The sequence below is a fragment of the Balaenoptera acutorostrata genome, chromosome 9 (assembly GCF_949987535.1).
Source record: "Balaenoptera acutorostrata chromosome 9, mBalAcu1.1, whole genome shotgun sequence".
Lineage (NCBI taxonomy): Eukaryota > Metazoa > Chordata > Mammalia > Artiodactyla > Balaenopteridae > Balaenoptera > Balaenoptera acutorostrata.
The window spans coordinates 68,134,191-68,153,273 of record NC_080072.1 but is presented as its reverse complement, the minus strand read 5'-3'; the positions used below and the strand labels follow the sequence as shown (position 1 = coordinate 68,153,273).

At 35.9% G+C, this 19,083-nt stretch overlaps 1 protein-coding gene across 2 annotated transcripts in view; it reads left to right on the top strand.

Annotated features, from left to right (window-relative positions):
• Nucleotides 1–12,365, top strand: part of NOX4 (NADPH oxidase 4) — a 142,286-nt gene extending 129,921 nt beyond the window's left edge. The window contains exons 15-17 of one of the 2 annotated variants that reach the window (XM_007168474.3): nucleotides 1,246–1,314; nucleotides 2,699–2,799; nucleotides 5,303–12,365. In XM_007168474.3, the coding sequence (XP_007168536.1) occupies nucleotides 1,246–1,314; nucleotides 2,699–2,799; nucleotides 5,303–5,423 (291 nt within the window). In that variant the 3' untranslated portion in view covers nucleotides 5,424–12,365. The remainder of the gene's footprint in view (nucleotides 1–1,245; nucleotides 1,315–2,698; nucleotides 2,800–5,302) is intronic. The other variant, XM_057553476.1, reaches the window with a different exon arrangement.
• The last annotated feature ends 6,718 nt before the right edge of the window (nucleotides 12,366–19,083 follow it).

Below are 19,083 nucleotides of genomic sequence, written 5' to 3'. Positions count from 1 at the left end.
AGAAACAAGTCTCTAGCCACCTGCCAGGTGCCCTTACTATTATAAAGGGTTCCAGAGGAGTGATGTAACCTCACTTAGTTACTCCCTGTTTGCAAAATGACTTCTTTTGCATTCCTGAACCTTCTATTTTGAGCCCCAATATATATTCATTAAAAATTATTACTTTCACACTCTGTAAAAACAGTACTTGAAATCAATTGATCCTTTCGCTGCAATAAGGTCCAGCAAAGCCATACCATCTCCAGCAAACCTACTACGCCCACTGATGCTCAAGAAATAGTTTGGCTGTTGAAGAAGTGCTGGTCTCTGCTAAGCCTTTCCTCAGGTTCTACACATCAGATACTCACCTCTGTTCTCCAGAGCACACCATGATTATTGTGTTCCTTCCTTCTCTTCTACGTTTTTTTGTTTTTTTTTGACTTTTTGACTCCTTTTTCTTATCTTTCAGCATCTCCTTATTTCAGGGTGGTGAAAGGAGGCCTTAAGAAGATTACTATTTTTTTAAATGTAGATTTCAGAAGTCAGGATTCAGTCAGAGCAAGGCCAGAGTCATTAGCAGATTCATTTTTGCCTTCTGGTAAAAGGATGCCTATGCGGACAGAACGCTTTTACCCCCTTTGCTGAATTCATTTTTCTTCAGATAGTTTTCTTTGTCAGTTTATTTTTCAAGATTTCAAAATGTTTGAGAGCTTTTCCAGACTATTTTATTTTGGCAGGTATATTTGCTGCCTCATACATTTTTATACAAGGGAAACCAGTGCTGAATAGGAAGAAGGTAGGAACTGGAACCAGGTTTTGTTTGTTTTGTTTTTTGTGATTCCTAGCATGCCTATTAAATATCACTTTTTACTTTTAAAAATTCATATTCTTTCTGAGTGAACTTTTGAGTAAAATTTAGAGGCTCTTAGGGAATCAAATAAGAAAGAATTGGGGAGGATTTAGGGGAATATTAGGGTAACATTTAACGTGTTTGATTTTGTATCTATGAAGATAACAGAGAACTAATCCTGTCCACTACCTCCATCATAACTAATTAAACCAGTAGGTGACAGGTTATTAATGTTAGAATCTACCTTGTCTGTGGTACATATATATGTATGTATATATGTACATTTGCTCATAGATGTTGGCTGTGATAAGACACGATACATCTTAACATATCGTAGAATCACGTATGTTAGGATAGGAGAGAGTCTGTGTATACAGAACAAATTTTAATGTCTATTTACTTTCATGTCCTGTCAGTTTTGGCAAGAGAACAGACCTGACTATGTCAACATCCAGCTGTACCTCAGTCAGACAGATGGGTTACAGGTATGTGATTGGATGTTATTGTAAATTAAACAAGCCTCTTGAGAATAGAAGATTTACTGTAGGGGCTGTGTGGAAGAAAATTTCTGCAGGTGGTTTGAAGAGACGTTTCCCAGAGGAAAGCCTGTTTTGGAATGTGTCCAGCAAACTCATGGCTTGTCCTTGAAGTCAACCGTATTCTCCCTTTCACAGGGAGCTGGAACAGACCTTTGAGTTCATCTCTCTTCTCTCCACAGTTGCCTCATCTAGAGATGAGGACATAAGCGAATAGTCTTGTGATTATGTTCATCGAGGGGAGGTTTTATGTGGAGAGAGAAGATAAGATCATACACAATTAAGCTTGTTTCTCTTCAAGGGTAATTAAATAAAGTAACAGTCATCACGCATTATTTACTTCACTGCTAGACGCTGTGCTCAGCATTTCATATACAGTATCTCATGTAATTCCAACATATTCAAGAGGTAAATGATCTTGCAATCCCCATATCATAGATGAAGAAACTGTTTACAAACAACATTGAAGAGCTGTATGGCCGTATAAACCTGAGCATGAATGCTTTCACAAGTTTTACTGTAGTATTTTCCATCATACGTTTTCTATAATAGTTTGAATACAAAACATGAATGCTTGTCAGTTACTTTGAAACTAATCTAAGCCTATTTTTTTAGTCAGATTTCTACCCTACTTGGTATGTAAAAACATTTTATTTTATACTCTCATGAAGCAAGTCAGTATCATTATTCCTCATGGTTTCGCTGTAATTAAGGTACAGAGCATATATTACATCTGATTCTCAGTTTGTCTGCCTGGGACTCAGACACTTTCTCCTCTCTTCTCACTTCACTCTCTTTATCACCAATTCAGATCTAATAGTCTGTTAATTGCAAGCACCAGTACATTAGAAGTTGTTTCTTGATAGATCCCAAATTTGGAGCTCTTCTGTTTTAGGCTATCATGTCCAGGATCATTTCCCCAAATTTATGGTGAAAATTTACAGTATTTTACTCATATAATGAGCCAAATATGATAACTTTGCAGTACAAAAACGCCTCAATAAAGCTTATGTGCTGCGCCTTTTTTGAGAGTAGGCAATTAGAATGCATTCTTTAACGCTGCAGTTGCTTAAAAATGATGCAACTAACTGAAGTCTAGGAAAATCAGCCATTTGTAATAATGGCATTCAAGAAGGTAATGGATTTTAAAGGGGAAGAGGGAGGAAATGATGCTTGTAAATGACTTTACCTAATAGGTTGCCATATGATACTTATATTCTTTATATCACAGCAATTTGTTAGAAAGCCACAGCACCAGCAAAGATGATGTTAGAGAAATGGGTTATTTGTCCAACTCTGTGTCATATAAAATATAGTGCTTTCTTTTTGGCAGAAGATAATTGGAGAAAAATATCAAGCACTGAATTCGAGACTTTTTATTGGACGTCCTCGGTGGAAACTTCTGTTTAATGAAATAGCAAAATATAACAGAGGGTAAGTACTATTCCTCAAAAAATTTATGTGGCTAATGATCAAATTAAAATATTCCCAAGTCATCACGTGACGTTTTTAAAGATTACTTAGTAATGTGTTTACAAATTACAGAGTCACTTAAACCCTCAATTATCACTACCAAAGGAGGGAGCAAGGCAGGAACCACCACCTTAAGCATCTGTAATGCCAAATACTTAAAATTTGGCTTAAAAATAGTCTATTTATGAACTAGACTCTCCTACCTACTTTTAAATTTACATAGATCCATATTATAAAGGGTGTTTATTCCAATAGCATAAATCAGGTAATCATTGGGAAAGTTTTTTTAAATCACGTTAGCAAGCGAGGGAGCTCTTCAAGTAGTTCTAACAGTGAATGCACTTAAAAATCGGATTTTTGGGGCTTCCCTGGTGGCGCAGTGGTTGAGAATCTGCCTGCTAATGCAGGGGACACGGGTTCGAGCCCTGGTCTGGGAAGATCCCACATGCCACGGAGCAACTGGGCCCGTGAGCCACAATTGCTGAGCCTGCGCGTCTGGAGCCTGTGCCCCGCAACGGGAGGGGCCGCGATAGAGAAAGGCCCGCGCACCGCGATGAAGAGCGGTCCCCGCACCGCGATGAAGAGTGGCCCCCGCTTGCCGCAACTGGAGAAAGCCCTCGCACGAACCGAAGACCCAATACAGACAAAAATAATAAACAAATAAATAAATAAATTAAAAAAAAAAAAAAAGAAAATCCTTAAAAAAAAAAAAAAAAAAAAAAAAATCGGATTTTTGGCGGCATGTGGGATCCTCCCAGACCAGGACTCGAACCCGTGTCCCCTTCATTGGCAGGCAGATTCTCAACCACTGCGCCACCAGGGAAGCCCAGCAGGTGGATTCTTAACCACTGTGCCACCAGCGAAGTCCGTCAGTTTGATCTTTTCAAGGCTTGCTTTTAAGATTTGTTAGTATGAGTCCAGAGCAGCCACCAATCTGGGCTAATTTTACCAACATCCTCCCTACCCTTTGCAAATAAGGTAATAACTTTTTGAGTACACTATCCATTGCCAATGTATTATATAGAGAGCTTTCCATTTTGGCTTGTGGGACTATGAATTGTTGACAGCCTTGCGTAAACTCAGAATTGTTTGGCCTACTGCTCCTTGGTAGTTCTCTACCCAGTTTCACATGGTTTCCTCTAACACATGAGGAGATTAGTACTCAGCCAAAGACTTGAGGATACTTCTCTGCAGATCTCCAGAGCTTCTTTCTTTTGATATCAAGTTCTAGCTGCTTTGGCCTTCGTGAACTCCATTCTTTTTCTCTTTAACTCAGTAAGACCGCCAGTCTCTGCATGAGTTTCCCTCTTCTGTGCTACAGCTTCTAAATTGCCTTCAGGCAACAAGAAGATTTAGCTGTCTGGCTCGCCTTGTTTTTTCTTTTTTTCTCAGGGATCACAGTTCTGTGCTGCCTGTTGTCCAGTATCTGAAAATAATTGTTTCATATGTTATTTGTTTTGTCCTATTTTTTTAATGCAGGAGAGTAAATCTCGTCCCTATTTCTCCATCATGGCTACAAGTAAAAGTTTATTTTGTAGTTCTTTGTTTCATTTTTCAAGGTGAAAAGTTTTAATAAAACTTTTTTCAGTATTTATTATAAATTTTGGTACCCATTTAAATGGATTCGCTGTCTTTTTTTCAGCAACAATTATTCTCAGATAATGAATACATACTGGATTTGTCCAAGATATGATAAGAACTGTCAATCATTTTGATATCATAGGAAGAATTCAATGCAAATCAACAAACTTTGCAGGAAATCAATGTGAAATAGTAATCATTTTGTGGGATTTATTTATTCTATTTGTTAGGGATATGTATAATTTATCTACCAAAATTTTATGTTAGCAAATAATAAAACCTGCTTGGTATTTGTTACAATTATTGTGGCACATAAATTAAAAAAAAAAATGTATCCAGATTAGTATGCTTTTTGTTTTAATGTAGATATAAAATAGTCACTTAAAATTATCCTTTCAAATTGGTAATAGCTTTCCTTTCTTTATGCTTATTCACCACTTCCCATGAAAATCCATGGGATCTTTAGGGGGAAAAAATGTCTGTAAAACATTTAGCATGAGAAGAACTGATATGGTCCAGGGTGGATAGAAATCTATTCATATGTCAAATGTGGAGCAGTTGACATCTATCAATTGCTGCTCTTGACTTCGTTTCTGCCCTCATCAATGACATGCAGACTGCTCACTCTGTCTGATAACAAACAAATATGTGCTCATAGTTATATTCTTTGAATGATCTTGATCTCTAGCATGAAAAGCATGAGGTAAATAAAATATCTTCCCAGTGGTCACTTATATTTGGTAATAATTGGAAAATTATTTGTATGCAAAGCAGCAAGAAATTAACTTTGTTAACACCTTAAACATGCTACTAAAAGATACTTCTTGTCATGTTCTGCCTAATTTTCCACCTGATTTTCCATTTTCTCCCTTTGTCTTTCCAGGAAAACAGTTGGTGTTTTTTGCTGTGGACCTAATTCAATTTCTAAGACTCTTCATAAACTGAGTAATCAAAACAATTCATATGGGACAAGATTCGAATACAATAAAGAATCTTTCAGCTGAAAACCTTTGAGATGAACAAGGACTTTAAAGAAGGAATGAGTGCAATTTCTAAGACTTTGAAATGCAGCTGGATCAAACAACTGTGTCATGCCAAAGTGTAGCAAGGTTTTCTTATTTATGATTATTTAAAATGGAAATGCAGAGAATGTGGCAAGATGACAGGTCACATTACATGTTTAATCTGGAAACCAAAGAGGCCCTGAAGAATATTTGATGTGATTATTCACTTTTCACTGCTCAAATTAAAAGAAAACTATTAGATGCACACTATTGATTTTTATGGCAGATTCAAGAACTCCCTAGTAAGTTGTTGCTCACTGAGAGGCTGATAGCTTTGGTCCTCTTTAAATTGTTTTTGGTTGAACAAATGCAAGATTGAACAAAATTAAAAATTCATTGAAACTCAGATTACATTTTCTACATGAGTATAAACAGAGAAGCTTTGATTTAGAAAAGCTCCAGGTAATTATACTAGAAGTCTGAAAATACAGCACAGGACGCCATTGATACGGGTACTTTGTGTCAGTATCTAATCTTGCTCACTACTGATGCTAATACCTCTACTTAATATCCGTAGACTTTATGCTCAATGAACCTTTTGCAGATGTTGATATAATACCTATATTTATATTTTTCTTTCTTCTTTGTTCCTTAGTCTAGGGAAATCTGCCCTCCCTTGGCATGTGTTAGACACAATGATTTAATCTGTCCTTTCTATCCCCAATTTATTTAATCTATTACTATTGCATTTTAATGAGGAAAATATCATTACTATAAATTATAAAGGAACATATAGGCTAATAACTTTTTTCCTTTTTCAGCATTTTGGCCTCTATTATTTTTATTTACCTTTTTTCCCAGTGCAGTTTATCATAGCCTCTTAAGGGGCTTTGTTTAGTTTGCACTTTGAAGACCAAAGGGTGTTATGTCTGCCAGGGTCACTGAGATATAATTTCTCTCTCTTTTGTCACACATTGGTTTATGCTGGAGACATTGAAAGTGTAGTCACAACCCTGAATAGGAAATCTATATTTTACTCTTTATACAGGAGGGAATACTTTATTTGCTTATTGAAATTTAAGTGCAGAATCAAGAATATTATTGTTGCACTGCCTGGTATTCTGGGTCCTGATAAAGAATTACTGAGTTTAAAGTCACTGTTAGGACCGTGCTGTGTGATCCTATCAGTTTATGCTCCCTGGCCATTATATTCTCAGCTCAGAGAATATAACTCACTACCTTAAAAATTAAGGCATTTTTACAATTTAGTGATTTTCTTTTGTAGACATCTATCAATTGCTATCAAATATAGCACATTGCTGAAATCAGCAGTGTAGCTTGTCGTGCCTTTGTTAAAATTTTGCATGATATAGCATAACATGATAGATGCTACTGTCATTTTTTAGCTCTGATTCACCAGTAGCAATCAAGCATGTTAAACCATCTAGCATTAAATGCCCATGAACATATTACTTACAGCTATTTCTTCCTCTCCTTGGAACTCTTTCTTCTCCTTCTCCGGAAGGAAAGTGAGTCAGAAAAAGATATGGGAAATGTGCAATGTTCCTGCAGATTTAGCTCTGAAGGCATATTTAATAACCAGTACATCTTGGCAACACTTTCTAAAATAAAAATAATTTTCATTAAAACACATAACAGGAAAAACTAGTAAAAAGAAACTTAAGTTAGTACAGGCTTGATATGCAACACTCTTTACTAATTATAATTTATTTATGTGATTATATTAATACACCTCATTTTAGTAAAACTGGTGGAAAACTTTTCAAGAAGAATGATCTTTCCAAGTAGGTCTGCTATACTAGATGAGCTTCTTTGCCTATTTTAAATTCTAGTGGATGTTCCAACGTTGAGTGTTAAACATAGGTAATTTTTGCTTCTGTAAGTAGGAATGAAACTAAGACTTCGTCATGCATGTACAAGAGAACTTTGTTTTGTTTTGACGGATTCTTTCTCTGGGGCTAATTCTTGTTGGACCAATCTTAACACAGTAATTTTAATGGCAATAAATGTTAAAATTGAAAAGGTATCCTTGAAATCTCTATAAGCTGACTTTACATTTGCAACAAATAAAGCAGGCAGAGTTTCTTCACAAGATGACACAAGTTTAAGAAACATAATTTATTTGAGTGTGCACTAGCATGAGTGGCCATAAGGATCTCAGTTCTGGGGCTGTCGATGACACTGGCTAGTGGTGTAACTGTGGCAATTGCTCCTCACTCTGGGATGAAGACTTCTCATTCGGACAAGGTCAGTAGTTAGCAGTCTTTTTAGTAATGTATATTTTTGAGAACCTGATTAAAATGAATACTATGACACACCTACAAATTATTACATATAATTTTGGGGGGCCCACAATCTCCAAAAGCAAGGATTCCTTTTTAAGAAACTCTGAACAAATAATCATCATTATAGATGTTTTTTTTATCCTATGCCTTTCTGTTCTCTGATTTTTTGGATGAAACTATCCTTTTTTTATAGGATTATACTAAGACATGAACTATATGGACAAAGGAAAGGAAATTATATGCCCCAAAACAAAGAATCCAATGGAATCTTCCATGCAGTTTTTAATCTTTTTTGGGTCTCCTGTTTTATGTAAGGGAATGCTGTGGTTTTTACATATCAATAATAATACTAAACTCAGATTCACATACACACACACCCCAGACATACACTTAGGGCTTGTTTTCTGGAGTTGTTTTTTTTTTTTTTTTACTTTTTTTTGTTTTTTTTAAATTCAAGTTAAAAGTAAAATGACTGATAGTTTTTTTATTTAGTGACTTTAAATGCCAGTAGGGTGATTGTGATAGTGCAAGCACTTAAAACAAAAAAATAAAAGCAATGTAGACAAAGCATAGGCTGAATTGACTTAATCCATATGTCCATGTTACTTGTAACCCCCCAAATCAATGTTTACTTGGAGCATTCACAGCAGGTAATGGATTTAAATTATAAGTCATTGTTAAAGTGGCTTGCTAGAAGTAAGCAGGCCATGGTTGTCATCAACAGATAATGTTAGTGCTAAAGAATGTTCATTATATTAAGGAGAAAAAATTTTAAGTAAAAAAAATTTTGTTTCTTTTTTCCTTAAGGATGATAAACTCAGCTGAACAGTGATTTTTTTTCTAAACAAACAATGAGACACATTTTAAAGTGCTACTCATGACAAACAGATTCCTTTTCTTGTGCTGTCCAGGATACTTTCATATCTGGTTATATTATAGAAACATAAAATGCTGAAGTTGGGAGTACTCTTATTTTGCAGTTGAGGAATCTGAGACCCAAAGGGAGATGGAAGCTTGCTTCAAGTCATCCACTGAGTTTGTCACAGTGTGGAAACTGGAGTCCAGCTTTTCTAATCTCTGCTACTGAAAAGGCCTTTCCCCCTCCCTGTGACATAAACATCTATTAAGTCACAGCTGTTAGTTTGAATCTCCTATAAACTCTATTTAGTGCTACATGGAAAATAAAGTATGAGTGTTAATTCCAGATTCAGATACAGAAAATAAGTCTTTTTCCCTATATATCTTCTGATTATAATTTGTTAGTCTTATATGTTTTGCTTATTAGAACCTATTTCTAGATAATCACTTTTAAAATATGACAATTGTGATAAAGGGATTATATTCTCCAGAAGTTTGTAGTGGAGAAATATGTAATAGTATAGTTTCTAGGAAATGCTAATATTGTAATTTTAAATTGATTGATAGATAGAAGTCATAACCTCACCAGCTTTCTAACCACCCAGGGAAATGTTGATATTAAAACAAATGACTGTTGTTCTCTATTCACATGACCATAACATGCTTCTTGTTCAGGAGAAGAAAGTCAACTTTTTGTAAGCTCTTGAGACTATAAATAAATGAAATCAAGCATAGTGAGATCGACATTTACTTCAGCTACCACAGAACAATGAGAACTCTCCATTTCCTTCTGTCTAAATCTCCCCTCCATTACCCCAACTTCTTTATTTCATTCTGTAGTATTCTCAAAGGACAGAGTTGCAAAAGCTAGCTAGATGAGGTTTTGCAAAGAAAAGAAGCAGACTTCCAATACTTAGCAAAGAAAGGTCCATTAAGGGAAAAGAGAAAAAAGGCCATGTGAATCACTTAAAATTAGCAGAGTTAAGCAATGTTGTTTTAGAACACACACCAGTAATTTTTTTGAAGCAAATACACAGAATTTTTATTTTCTGCTATACAAAAGTTTGATATTCTTCCTTATAGAATCTGAAAATAGATTTTTTTTATTGTATTTTATACTGTTGCAAAATCCCCAATAATGTTAATGCAGTATCTTAATACTGCAATTTAAGAATCAGTAAGGGCAGGAAATGCCTCATAGGAGCAAAACTAGGAGGGAAAAAAAGGGAGTCAGAGAAAGAGAAATTGTTTAACAGATCAGGACACGATTATGCTTTTTTTCATAACATAGATTCTCAAATGTGGGCAAAACTAGCTATTACTCTGGTTTGGGAAAATGTAGAGAATGTAGTGTTTGGTTTGTTTTTAGGAATCCTTTCACATTTTCATTGCTACTAGAATTTTAGCAGAAGCTTTACTTTTGATCAGAATTATATTTGGCTTCTATACGAATTAGAGTTTGATGAGCTACTGGTGGGCCTGGAGACAACCCCAATATTTAGGTGAGGACCAGCACCACGTAAATGCTCTAGTATATGTGGCAATAAAGAAGCCGAGGCGGCCATGCACTGGTGCAGCTACATACACTGCACATTGATGTTCTGTCATTGCAAGGTCATATTTCTCAGCGCTTATCCTTCCACCCAGGGAATGAAATCTTCCCAACAACGCAGATGCTGAGAAAGATATTCTCTCTGCTGTAGCATAACAGTGTATCTGTTCAGTTATATCAGCACATTCATCTGAACCTAGTTATCATTTTAGGATGACTATATAATTCATTTTACTGGTGAGAAATATCCACAAGGCATAAAATGGGAGCCTTGCTTGCTCCACTGGCTAGGGAGAAAGCAGTTAAATCTTCCAGCGTATCCTCTCCAGCTGAGCCTTAAGGAATGCAAAATACCTTACCACACATGCGTTGGAATGTGACCTGGGTTGCACTCCATTCTCCGTGATTGATTGGATGTGCTACACAGTTTATTCTACAAACTCCCAGGGACTATCCAGATCAGGAAAATACCAGCTCTTGAGTCAGCTTGGCGTCTTTAATCACATAACTTGGTACCCAGTAGGTACAATTACATCCGTATTTAAAGATGGCGATTATCTGCTTGCCAAATGGCGTTAGCAGGAAACTGTCTTTATGTTCTTCTCTTTTCATTAAAATTTAATTTAAATTCAGAGTTGGGAAACGTAGAAAGCACTTTAAAAAGTGGAAACAATTGGCGGCAGTTCTTCCCAAGAGTGTGCCAGTTTCATCATTTTATTCAGCCACCTCCAATGTGTGGAGTGAACAGGATCCTGGGTTAGAAATCAGAAGACTTGTAGCCTTTACCCCTGGAAAGTATTAGACCATGTGCACAAAAATAGGAATAACATTTACCTCTGCTAAACTTACAGGGATGCAGTAGGGCAAGAATGTGGGAGAGGGGAGGAAAGGGTGGTGAAGAAGGATACACTTCCTGAGCAAATCTTTAATAGGTTTTTTGATAGCACAGTCAAAATAAAACACTACAAGAGAGTGAAAACACAGGCTTTTCTGAGTCGCACTCCATTGTAACTGAAAGAACTAATATTTGTATTTTCAGGGCAAGTAAAGAAGTACTCACAAGCCAACTGGCACCACTATCTCTCTTTGTTCTTCTGAGATTTCCATAAACAAAAGTCACCTGTTTGTCCAGTATAACTGCCCTCTGAATTCTTCTTGACTATTTTTGGTCAGGCCCAATGTGGCTGGAGATAGCTGTATTGATCTATGACAGTTGAGCTAGGAATTGCTGGAGGATGCTATAAGTCACTTGCTTATTTAAGGTTTGATGGAGAAAAAAGCAGGTGTTTTTCAGACATCCTACTGGATTAAAACCAAGGCCTTTATCTTAGAACTAGAAATAATTCTAAAAAAGAAAAAAAACACTGCATCATAGCTATTTTTTCCTAGATGGAAATAAATTAATTTATCTTTTTCTTACTCTTAACAAAGATACTTTGTATCATATATTTTCATCAAAGCTTACACTATTTTATAGATATTTGTATTTAAATTATGAATGTGCATGTGTATGTGAGAGAGAGAATATTTTTACGATGGATTGAAGGAAAATTGCCTATATGAAAATTACATTCTGCAATAATGTGTAATGATACTTTCCATCTTTCATTGATAAGCATTCAATGGTGGCAGGTTCACAATTGGAGGACGTATAGTCCACTCATCACAATATGAGACACTCAGCATTCTAGGTGTGGCATTTGATTCTTGTTGGGCTAAATGGAAGTGTGAGTTTACGCGGTGCTGGGGAAGAAGCATTAACTCAGATTCAATATTTGTAAAGAATTGGAAAAAATAATGCTTACTTTTATATGTAATTGTATTGTTGTAAAGTTATGGTACGTTTGTAGAAAACCTTCATTGTTTTGCTAAACAAATAAAGCTTGGATAAATATTCTTAAAATTCCTTTCATTGTAAACTAATTGCTCACCTTTGGCAGTAATAATCAAGAATTTTTCCAGGATTTTGAGTGTGTTAGTATTGTTTTCATCCTAATGAAAGACCAAATGATCACACCAGTCTTACTTGTGAAGATATTAAACAAGTAATATTTAAGAAATGTCACTTTGAAAAATTTTGAACGTGGTATAGTAACAAGCTTGTCAACACTCTTGTAACTTTCAGTTCAGCAGGATGTATAATTGGGAATTATGGAATTCTAATCTCTAAATTTACTATGCTGGGTTTGGGATTTGGATTTTATCTTTGGTTTCTTTGTTTTTTGGTATTATTCTCAAATCTCATAATTGTGCTTATTAAAACATTGAAATATTTATACAATTTTAAGATGTCAAAACTATACATATTTCTCTTCATAAAAATTAATAAAATATAATATGTTCATTATGAATTCTAAATGTTGAGTTTTCATAGTTGATCACTGAGGATTTCTATTTTACCTAAACATTGACTATACTGTAAATATTTACACTTATATAGAAGCTTCTGCTTAAAGGATTTTGTTTATTTTTTCCAATATATCACCATCTCCCTTTTTTGAAATTTGTACATTACACAAAATAAAGAATAATAAGATAATAACTCACAGGTATGTCTGACATTTACATAGGTGGAATATGAGCCGTTTGCTCTGTCTTAGTTTTTACACCTGTGTTCCAGTACCATCTGAAAACTAGCTGTGTGACTTCCCCATCAGAAAAATGCACACCAGAATTTTCTCTAAGATTTATTCCATTTTGTGTTTCTGTGTTGGCTGTGAACACAGAATTTATTCCATTTTAGAGTGGACAGAATGAGTAAAAATGCTTCAGTACACATGATCATGGTCACATTTAGATCCTAAGGTATGCATAATTGGAAAAACTTCCTGCATCAGCAGGATGAAAAGATATTTGCTTCAGAGTAAAAGACATTATGCTATCTGCATCTCTAAATGTATGCTCTTGATATTAAATTATTTTTCATTGTCTTCTTTAATCTAAAAGTCATTCGTGGATCACATAAGATGCCACAGTGCTCTAATTTATAGAGCTTTTAGGAGTGGTGACTTGTTTGTAGGGTTTAAGCAGGTTACTTCACTACGTGGTACTGCATTTTTCTCAGTCAATTGCTACCACGTTACAATCTTTCAAGTGATTTATTTTCAGGGAATCTGCTTTCCTGAGGTGGTGTCTTGCCTCCTGTATTTTGCCAAGCTGTCATGCGTACTGTAATGGGCATTCCAATAGGTCAAGTTCAAATGCATTTAAAAAGCAAAATTAGCAGTTATGTGCTTGCATTCCCCGTGTGCATTATTTGCTTTGTGTCACAATGGGGTCATGAGTGCATGTTTTAATAGCATTAGTGTTGTAAAATTACTCATCAGCAGTGGCCAGTGGGGAAAGAACACAAAAGATAATTGGGAAAAAATATTTTGGGGCGTGTGCAAATCAAGGAGACTTTGATGCAAACCTCAATTCTGAAGATTAAAAGTTCCTCTAAAATGCCTTCCCTTATTCATATTGATTACCTTGTTGTCAGGAATGTGTTTGCCAGAGCTCAAAAATATGAAAATGTGTGACAGTAAAAGTTTCTCATCAGACTTTTTATTAGGCAATGAAATATATAAGAAATCTTTTTTAAGTGGCTTGTGTTGCAGAGGCCGTTTGCAGCTTGGATAAATATGTCATCAACCGGGAGATATAAGCAAATATCCAAAGCTGGTTTTGCATTTCACATATGGACCCTAAGGTATTATGTAAAAAATAATTTTTGACTTAGAGTGACTGTTAATTGTGACAGATTTCCAAGTTACCTTTTATGCATTTTGACAGGGTGATTTCTGAAATTAAATTCCAGGTTTGTTCTGACAAAAGACTTTGGTGGGAGGTTTTGTTTAGTAAACAAATTGAGACTTCAAGTTTTTAGAATAGCTCTCTATTTGCCTTGGGTTTCCTTTATGGTGTTGGTGAGAAATGGTTAATTATTTATTCAAATCTCTAGCAGGATACTTGGGGAAAAATACATTTGGTCTCCCAAAGTAGATGGAAATAATATGTCTAGTAATGTGCTACAACTGTGTAGGCTCTGTTAAGCTTTGCCTTTGGAGTAGTTGCCTGTACCCTTTAACCCTTATCTGTTAGTAACAGGAAGTGTGTCCCAAATTAGATTAGCTGGCAGACGAGCCATGAGAGCCACAGCCATACTCCAAAGTTGTACTGTGACTACAATTTCTCTCCTCAGTTGTCCAATATAACTCATTTCCTCACCTGTTTCCTTTTTTTAAAATTTATTTTATTTATTTATTTTTAACTGTGCCTCACAGCATGTGGGATCTTAGTTCCCCAACCAGAGATCGAACCTGCACCCCCTGCAATGGAAGCACAGAGTCTTAACCACTGGACCATGAGGGAAGTCCCTCACCTGTTTCCTTGAACTCAGCTTTAACCTGGAACATGTATCAGGAATCCTGTATATATATTTTTTCCTGTTGGTTCCTTAGCTCAGCTATAGACCATAGAACCTTGAGGTCCTATGCTATACTCAGCATAGCCTATTTGTGTGGGTCCTTAGATGAACCCAGGCTCTGCTTCTGTCTGTTTCCCACTCAGCTCCTGAATTAATTTATTATCCTTGGTTCTGAGGTTTCCTTTGCCTCAGGGCTTAGGCAAATCATCCATGCACTGGCTCTGTTCAGTCACAGCCCTTCTGTGCCCCTGGTTGTTGTAGCTGCCCATCACATACCAATGTCCTAAAGAAACAGGAGTCTTTATGGCAGGCTTTTTGGCAGTTAAATTACATAGGAAGTGATGCCTGCAGGTACAATTGAGTCCTGTTTTTTTTCTGGTAGTTCTGTTCTCTGAAGACCATACACACACACACACACACACACACACACACACACACACACACACACACTGAATTAGTGAATATTGAACCATTGCTCCCAATTAGGTTCTTGTGAGCCTCTGATCACAATATTTTTATCAAACAATCAATACATGACCTTGTTTATGTGTGTTTCTGATTGAAGACACCTTATTTAATATATATGGTTGATTCGTTAATGTTGAATTCACAGCCAACACCACTACAACTCATGCCTGAATGAAGCTTGTCTAACACACGTATATTCTCCAGAAGGCACATCATGGGTAGAGTGTGAAATTTTTATTGGTCAGCATTTATTAATAGTAGATACGGTTATTATGTGTAAAAAAAACATGCCATACACTTGTGTTCAGAAAATGTTAGAATACCAGGCCTGAGACTGCTATTTTTCTTAGGAAGTCCTTCTTGCAGGATTGGCCATCTGGGAACATAGATTCAGGAGCATTCCCACCAACCTAACAGCTAAGAGTGGCTCAGCGTACCTAAACTTTTGTGCAAACAATGAGGTTTATTCTGAACACCTGCTTTCCTTCTGAGAGTCTGGAATTTTGATGAGTGCTAGGCAGAGGGTGTCTATATGATCAACCCCCAGTAAAACCTTGGACACCAAGTCTCTAATGAGCTTCCTTGGTTCATAACATTTCACAAAGTTTGTCACAACTTATTGCTGGAGGAATTATGTATGTCTTATACGATTCTGCTGGGAGAAAGTTCTTGGAAGCTTGTGCCTGGTTTCCTCTGGACTTCACCCCACACACCTTTTCCCTTTGCTCATTTTGCTTTGTATCCTTTTGTTGTAATAAATCTTAGCTGTGAGTGCAATTATATGGGGAGTCTTGTGAGTCCTCCATAAGAATCACCAAACCTAAGTCATATTAGGCTCCCCTGACACAATCTGCATGACTTTTACTACAGTTGGCCCTCTATCCACAGGTTTTGCATCTGAGGATTCAACCAAGGTTGAATCAAGGTTGGCTTAGACTCAAGGTTGGCTGAAACCGTGAATGCATATCCCACAGATTTGGAGGGCTGACTGTATCCATTGTTTTGTGTTATTATACATAAGGGACTTGAGCATCTGCAGATTTTGGTATCCATGGGGGCTCATGGAACTAATCTCCCAGTCAAACTGAGAGACCACTGTACCTGTTCTCTCACTGTTCTTTTATGTGCCTGGGAGGGAAGTGGATGCAGGACCTTATCCCATACTTTCAGCCCTCCCTTCTATTTCTTGTATTGCATTCATATGGCTGAGCCCTTAAAGCAGGTTGCTGTGTTCTTTGTTATGTCTCTTTTCTCTCTTTGATATCTTTTCTCCATTTGACAGACCAAGGGCAGTAAGAGCCCTGATTTGGACTCATCCTTTACTAACAGCTGAAAGTTCCATTTGGAAGTATTTCTTAAGCCTCATGCACCAACCTAGGTTTACCAGAGAACCCCAGATTGGGATTAGGCACTGGCCTAGTTACTAATACCACTTTATCTCCTCTTCTAATGCTGTGTATTGTATATACCTCTTATATAATATGAGACACACAGAAGTAAGGGGTACCTGACACAAAACAGGGGCAGGGCAGGGTTCAAACATTCTTTGATTCCCTTTTTAAAGTACCATTAAAATACTATCCCAAACCCTAATATGCCTCATCTGTTTCTCTCTTTTTGCTACTCTTCTTCAACCTATCTGTTCCCATCTTTCCCCTGAGTGGATCATGGTGAATGTGGTCTGTGTTGGTAGAATTGACTGTTCTCTAAGATATTCCTTTTTCTCTTTGTTATCTTCCCTGCATTCTCCAGCCCATCACTTTTCATCAAATCTCACAGTTCCAACAATAACCTACAGAACAGGTTATATTCCCAAGAAAAACAAATTTTACTCCATCAGTCGTTCTTTATTACACTTCTGAAAACTATCACTTACCAGTTTTCCCACCAATATTTGGTTTATTTCAACACAGAAGAATCACTATACCTGAGACAGTAGTTTTAGAGTCAATACACAACACAGTGATAACGATTTGATTGCTTATCGGGTGTCATATTTTTAGTATTATACTTTATAAAGGAGCCTTTAGGTTTCTGTCAAGAGGAAGGCTGAGGATTTGTTTCAGCTGACTTCATAGATCAGTGTCTTTCTGGACCTACAGAATTCCAGCATTGGCCATATAATGCAATAGTTAGAATTCCTTTTGAGGCAAACCCTCTGGATTTTAGATTCTTACTGCTTAAGTTAAAATCTTGCCTCCACTAATGTGAGCTCTGTTATGTGTGCCATTTTTTTAAAAAAACTTTTATCAGCTTTAGTTTTCTTATCTGTAGAATGAGGGTTACGTGAGTTAATAGATATGAAGTATTTAGGGACACAAAGTAAGTACTCATTGCTATTAATAACAATGATAATTTTAATAAATACAGAAAAGTAAGTATGAAAGTCTGGAAACGGTATGGTATAGCAGGCAGGTATGAATTAAAAGTCCTAGTCCTACACTTTTACTAGTTTTGTGAACTTTGGGCAGATTTATGTTCTTCAAGTTTTTTCCTTATTAAAATTAAGATAATATATCCATTTAAGGGTATATGAGAACTAACAATTATAAAATAATGGTGTTTAGAATTATGTCTAACATATAATAGATAAAGAGATAACTATTACAATTATTATGGGAGAAATTAGGCCAACCTGAAGAAATCTGGTAGTAAATCATGGATAATTCATTACTTTTTCTGTATTATGATCTTATTTATGAAAGTGTGTTTTAAAATATTGCTCTGAGGTGATTATATTTCCATTACAATTTTGTAGTTATTTGCTTGCCTGTAACCTCCACTAATTGTTCATTTCTTCAATGAAGTGCACAGTCTTAGGGTCTTAATCATCTTTATATTCTGGTTCTTAGCAAGATATCTGATTCTCAATAGGTTCTCGGTAACTGCTAAATTAAATCTAGTTCTCATTGTGCTATTACAACTAAGGAGCATAACTAATAGGAAATATTGGGTACTGTTATAGGTACTTACAAGCATAGAAAGAATCTTAAAATTGTTGTCCTCAGGAAAGAAAACTATTTTAAAGAAAAGCTAGAAGGAATCAGTTAAGAATTCATATGATCAAAAGATTATTTTTTAGCACTTACACATTAATTACTTGACTAGCTAGGGAAAAGGTAATATCAGACTTAAAAACTTGAATATTAATTAGTTTTCTCTGTTACTTATGCCAGCAAGTCCTCTTAATTTTTCCTTTTTGGAATTTCTTGCATCTGTCCTTTTCTCTTCCCATATCCACCATCTTAGTTGTAGATACAACCTCAACACCAGCTCATTGATTCACTGGCCAAACTATAGAATAGCATTAAATTTGAGACTGCTCACATTACATAATAGAAATGATTTTTCCATGTGTATTTGAAAACATTTTTATTAAAAAATCAATATCACTAGCTCTTGGCTTTCTTTTTGACTTAATACTAGTGGCTACACTCAAAATCCTTTTAGGCAGCAACTGGGATGCATCTCAAAGAAAAGTTTCCAGGATGCTCATCCCAGTGATCTATAGTCATTTGAGGAGCAGGAAAGCATTGTTTCCTTTTGCTTTACTAGAAAATATCTCTTATTGTCAAAGGAAACAAATTTAACATTCTCAACCACACTCTTTTCTGTCTTGTCTTCAAACATTGATTCAAGACATACTAGTCATATAAATAACCAGAAAGATTACCTTAAATGTATTTTCTTCCTTGAACTTTTCTTGATGCTACCACCAGATGCACACACATACACAACACACAAAAACACACATATGGCAATAGCTATGAACATGGTATATTAGAAAAGTACATGAACTTTGGAGTCAGATGTAGGTTTGGATCCCAACTTCACACCAGCTGTATGACCTTGGGCATGGCCTCTTGGCATTCTAGTTTCCTTATCTTTCAAGGAAAGTGAGGATAATACTAAACTCAGAATTTTAGTGACAGTGGAATGAGATCAAATGCATTAAACACCAAATTCTGACATGTCATAAGATAAAACTCTACCTAAATATTAAGTCCATAAAAACTTTCAACTTTTATAATTCTTCTCCTTTGACCGTAAGCCAAATCTGCTGTATTT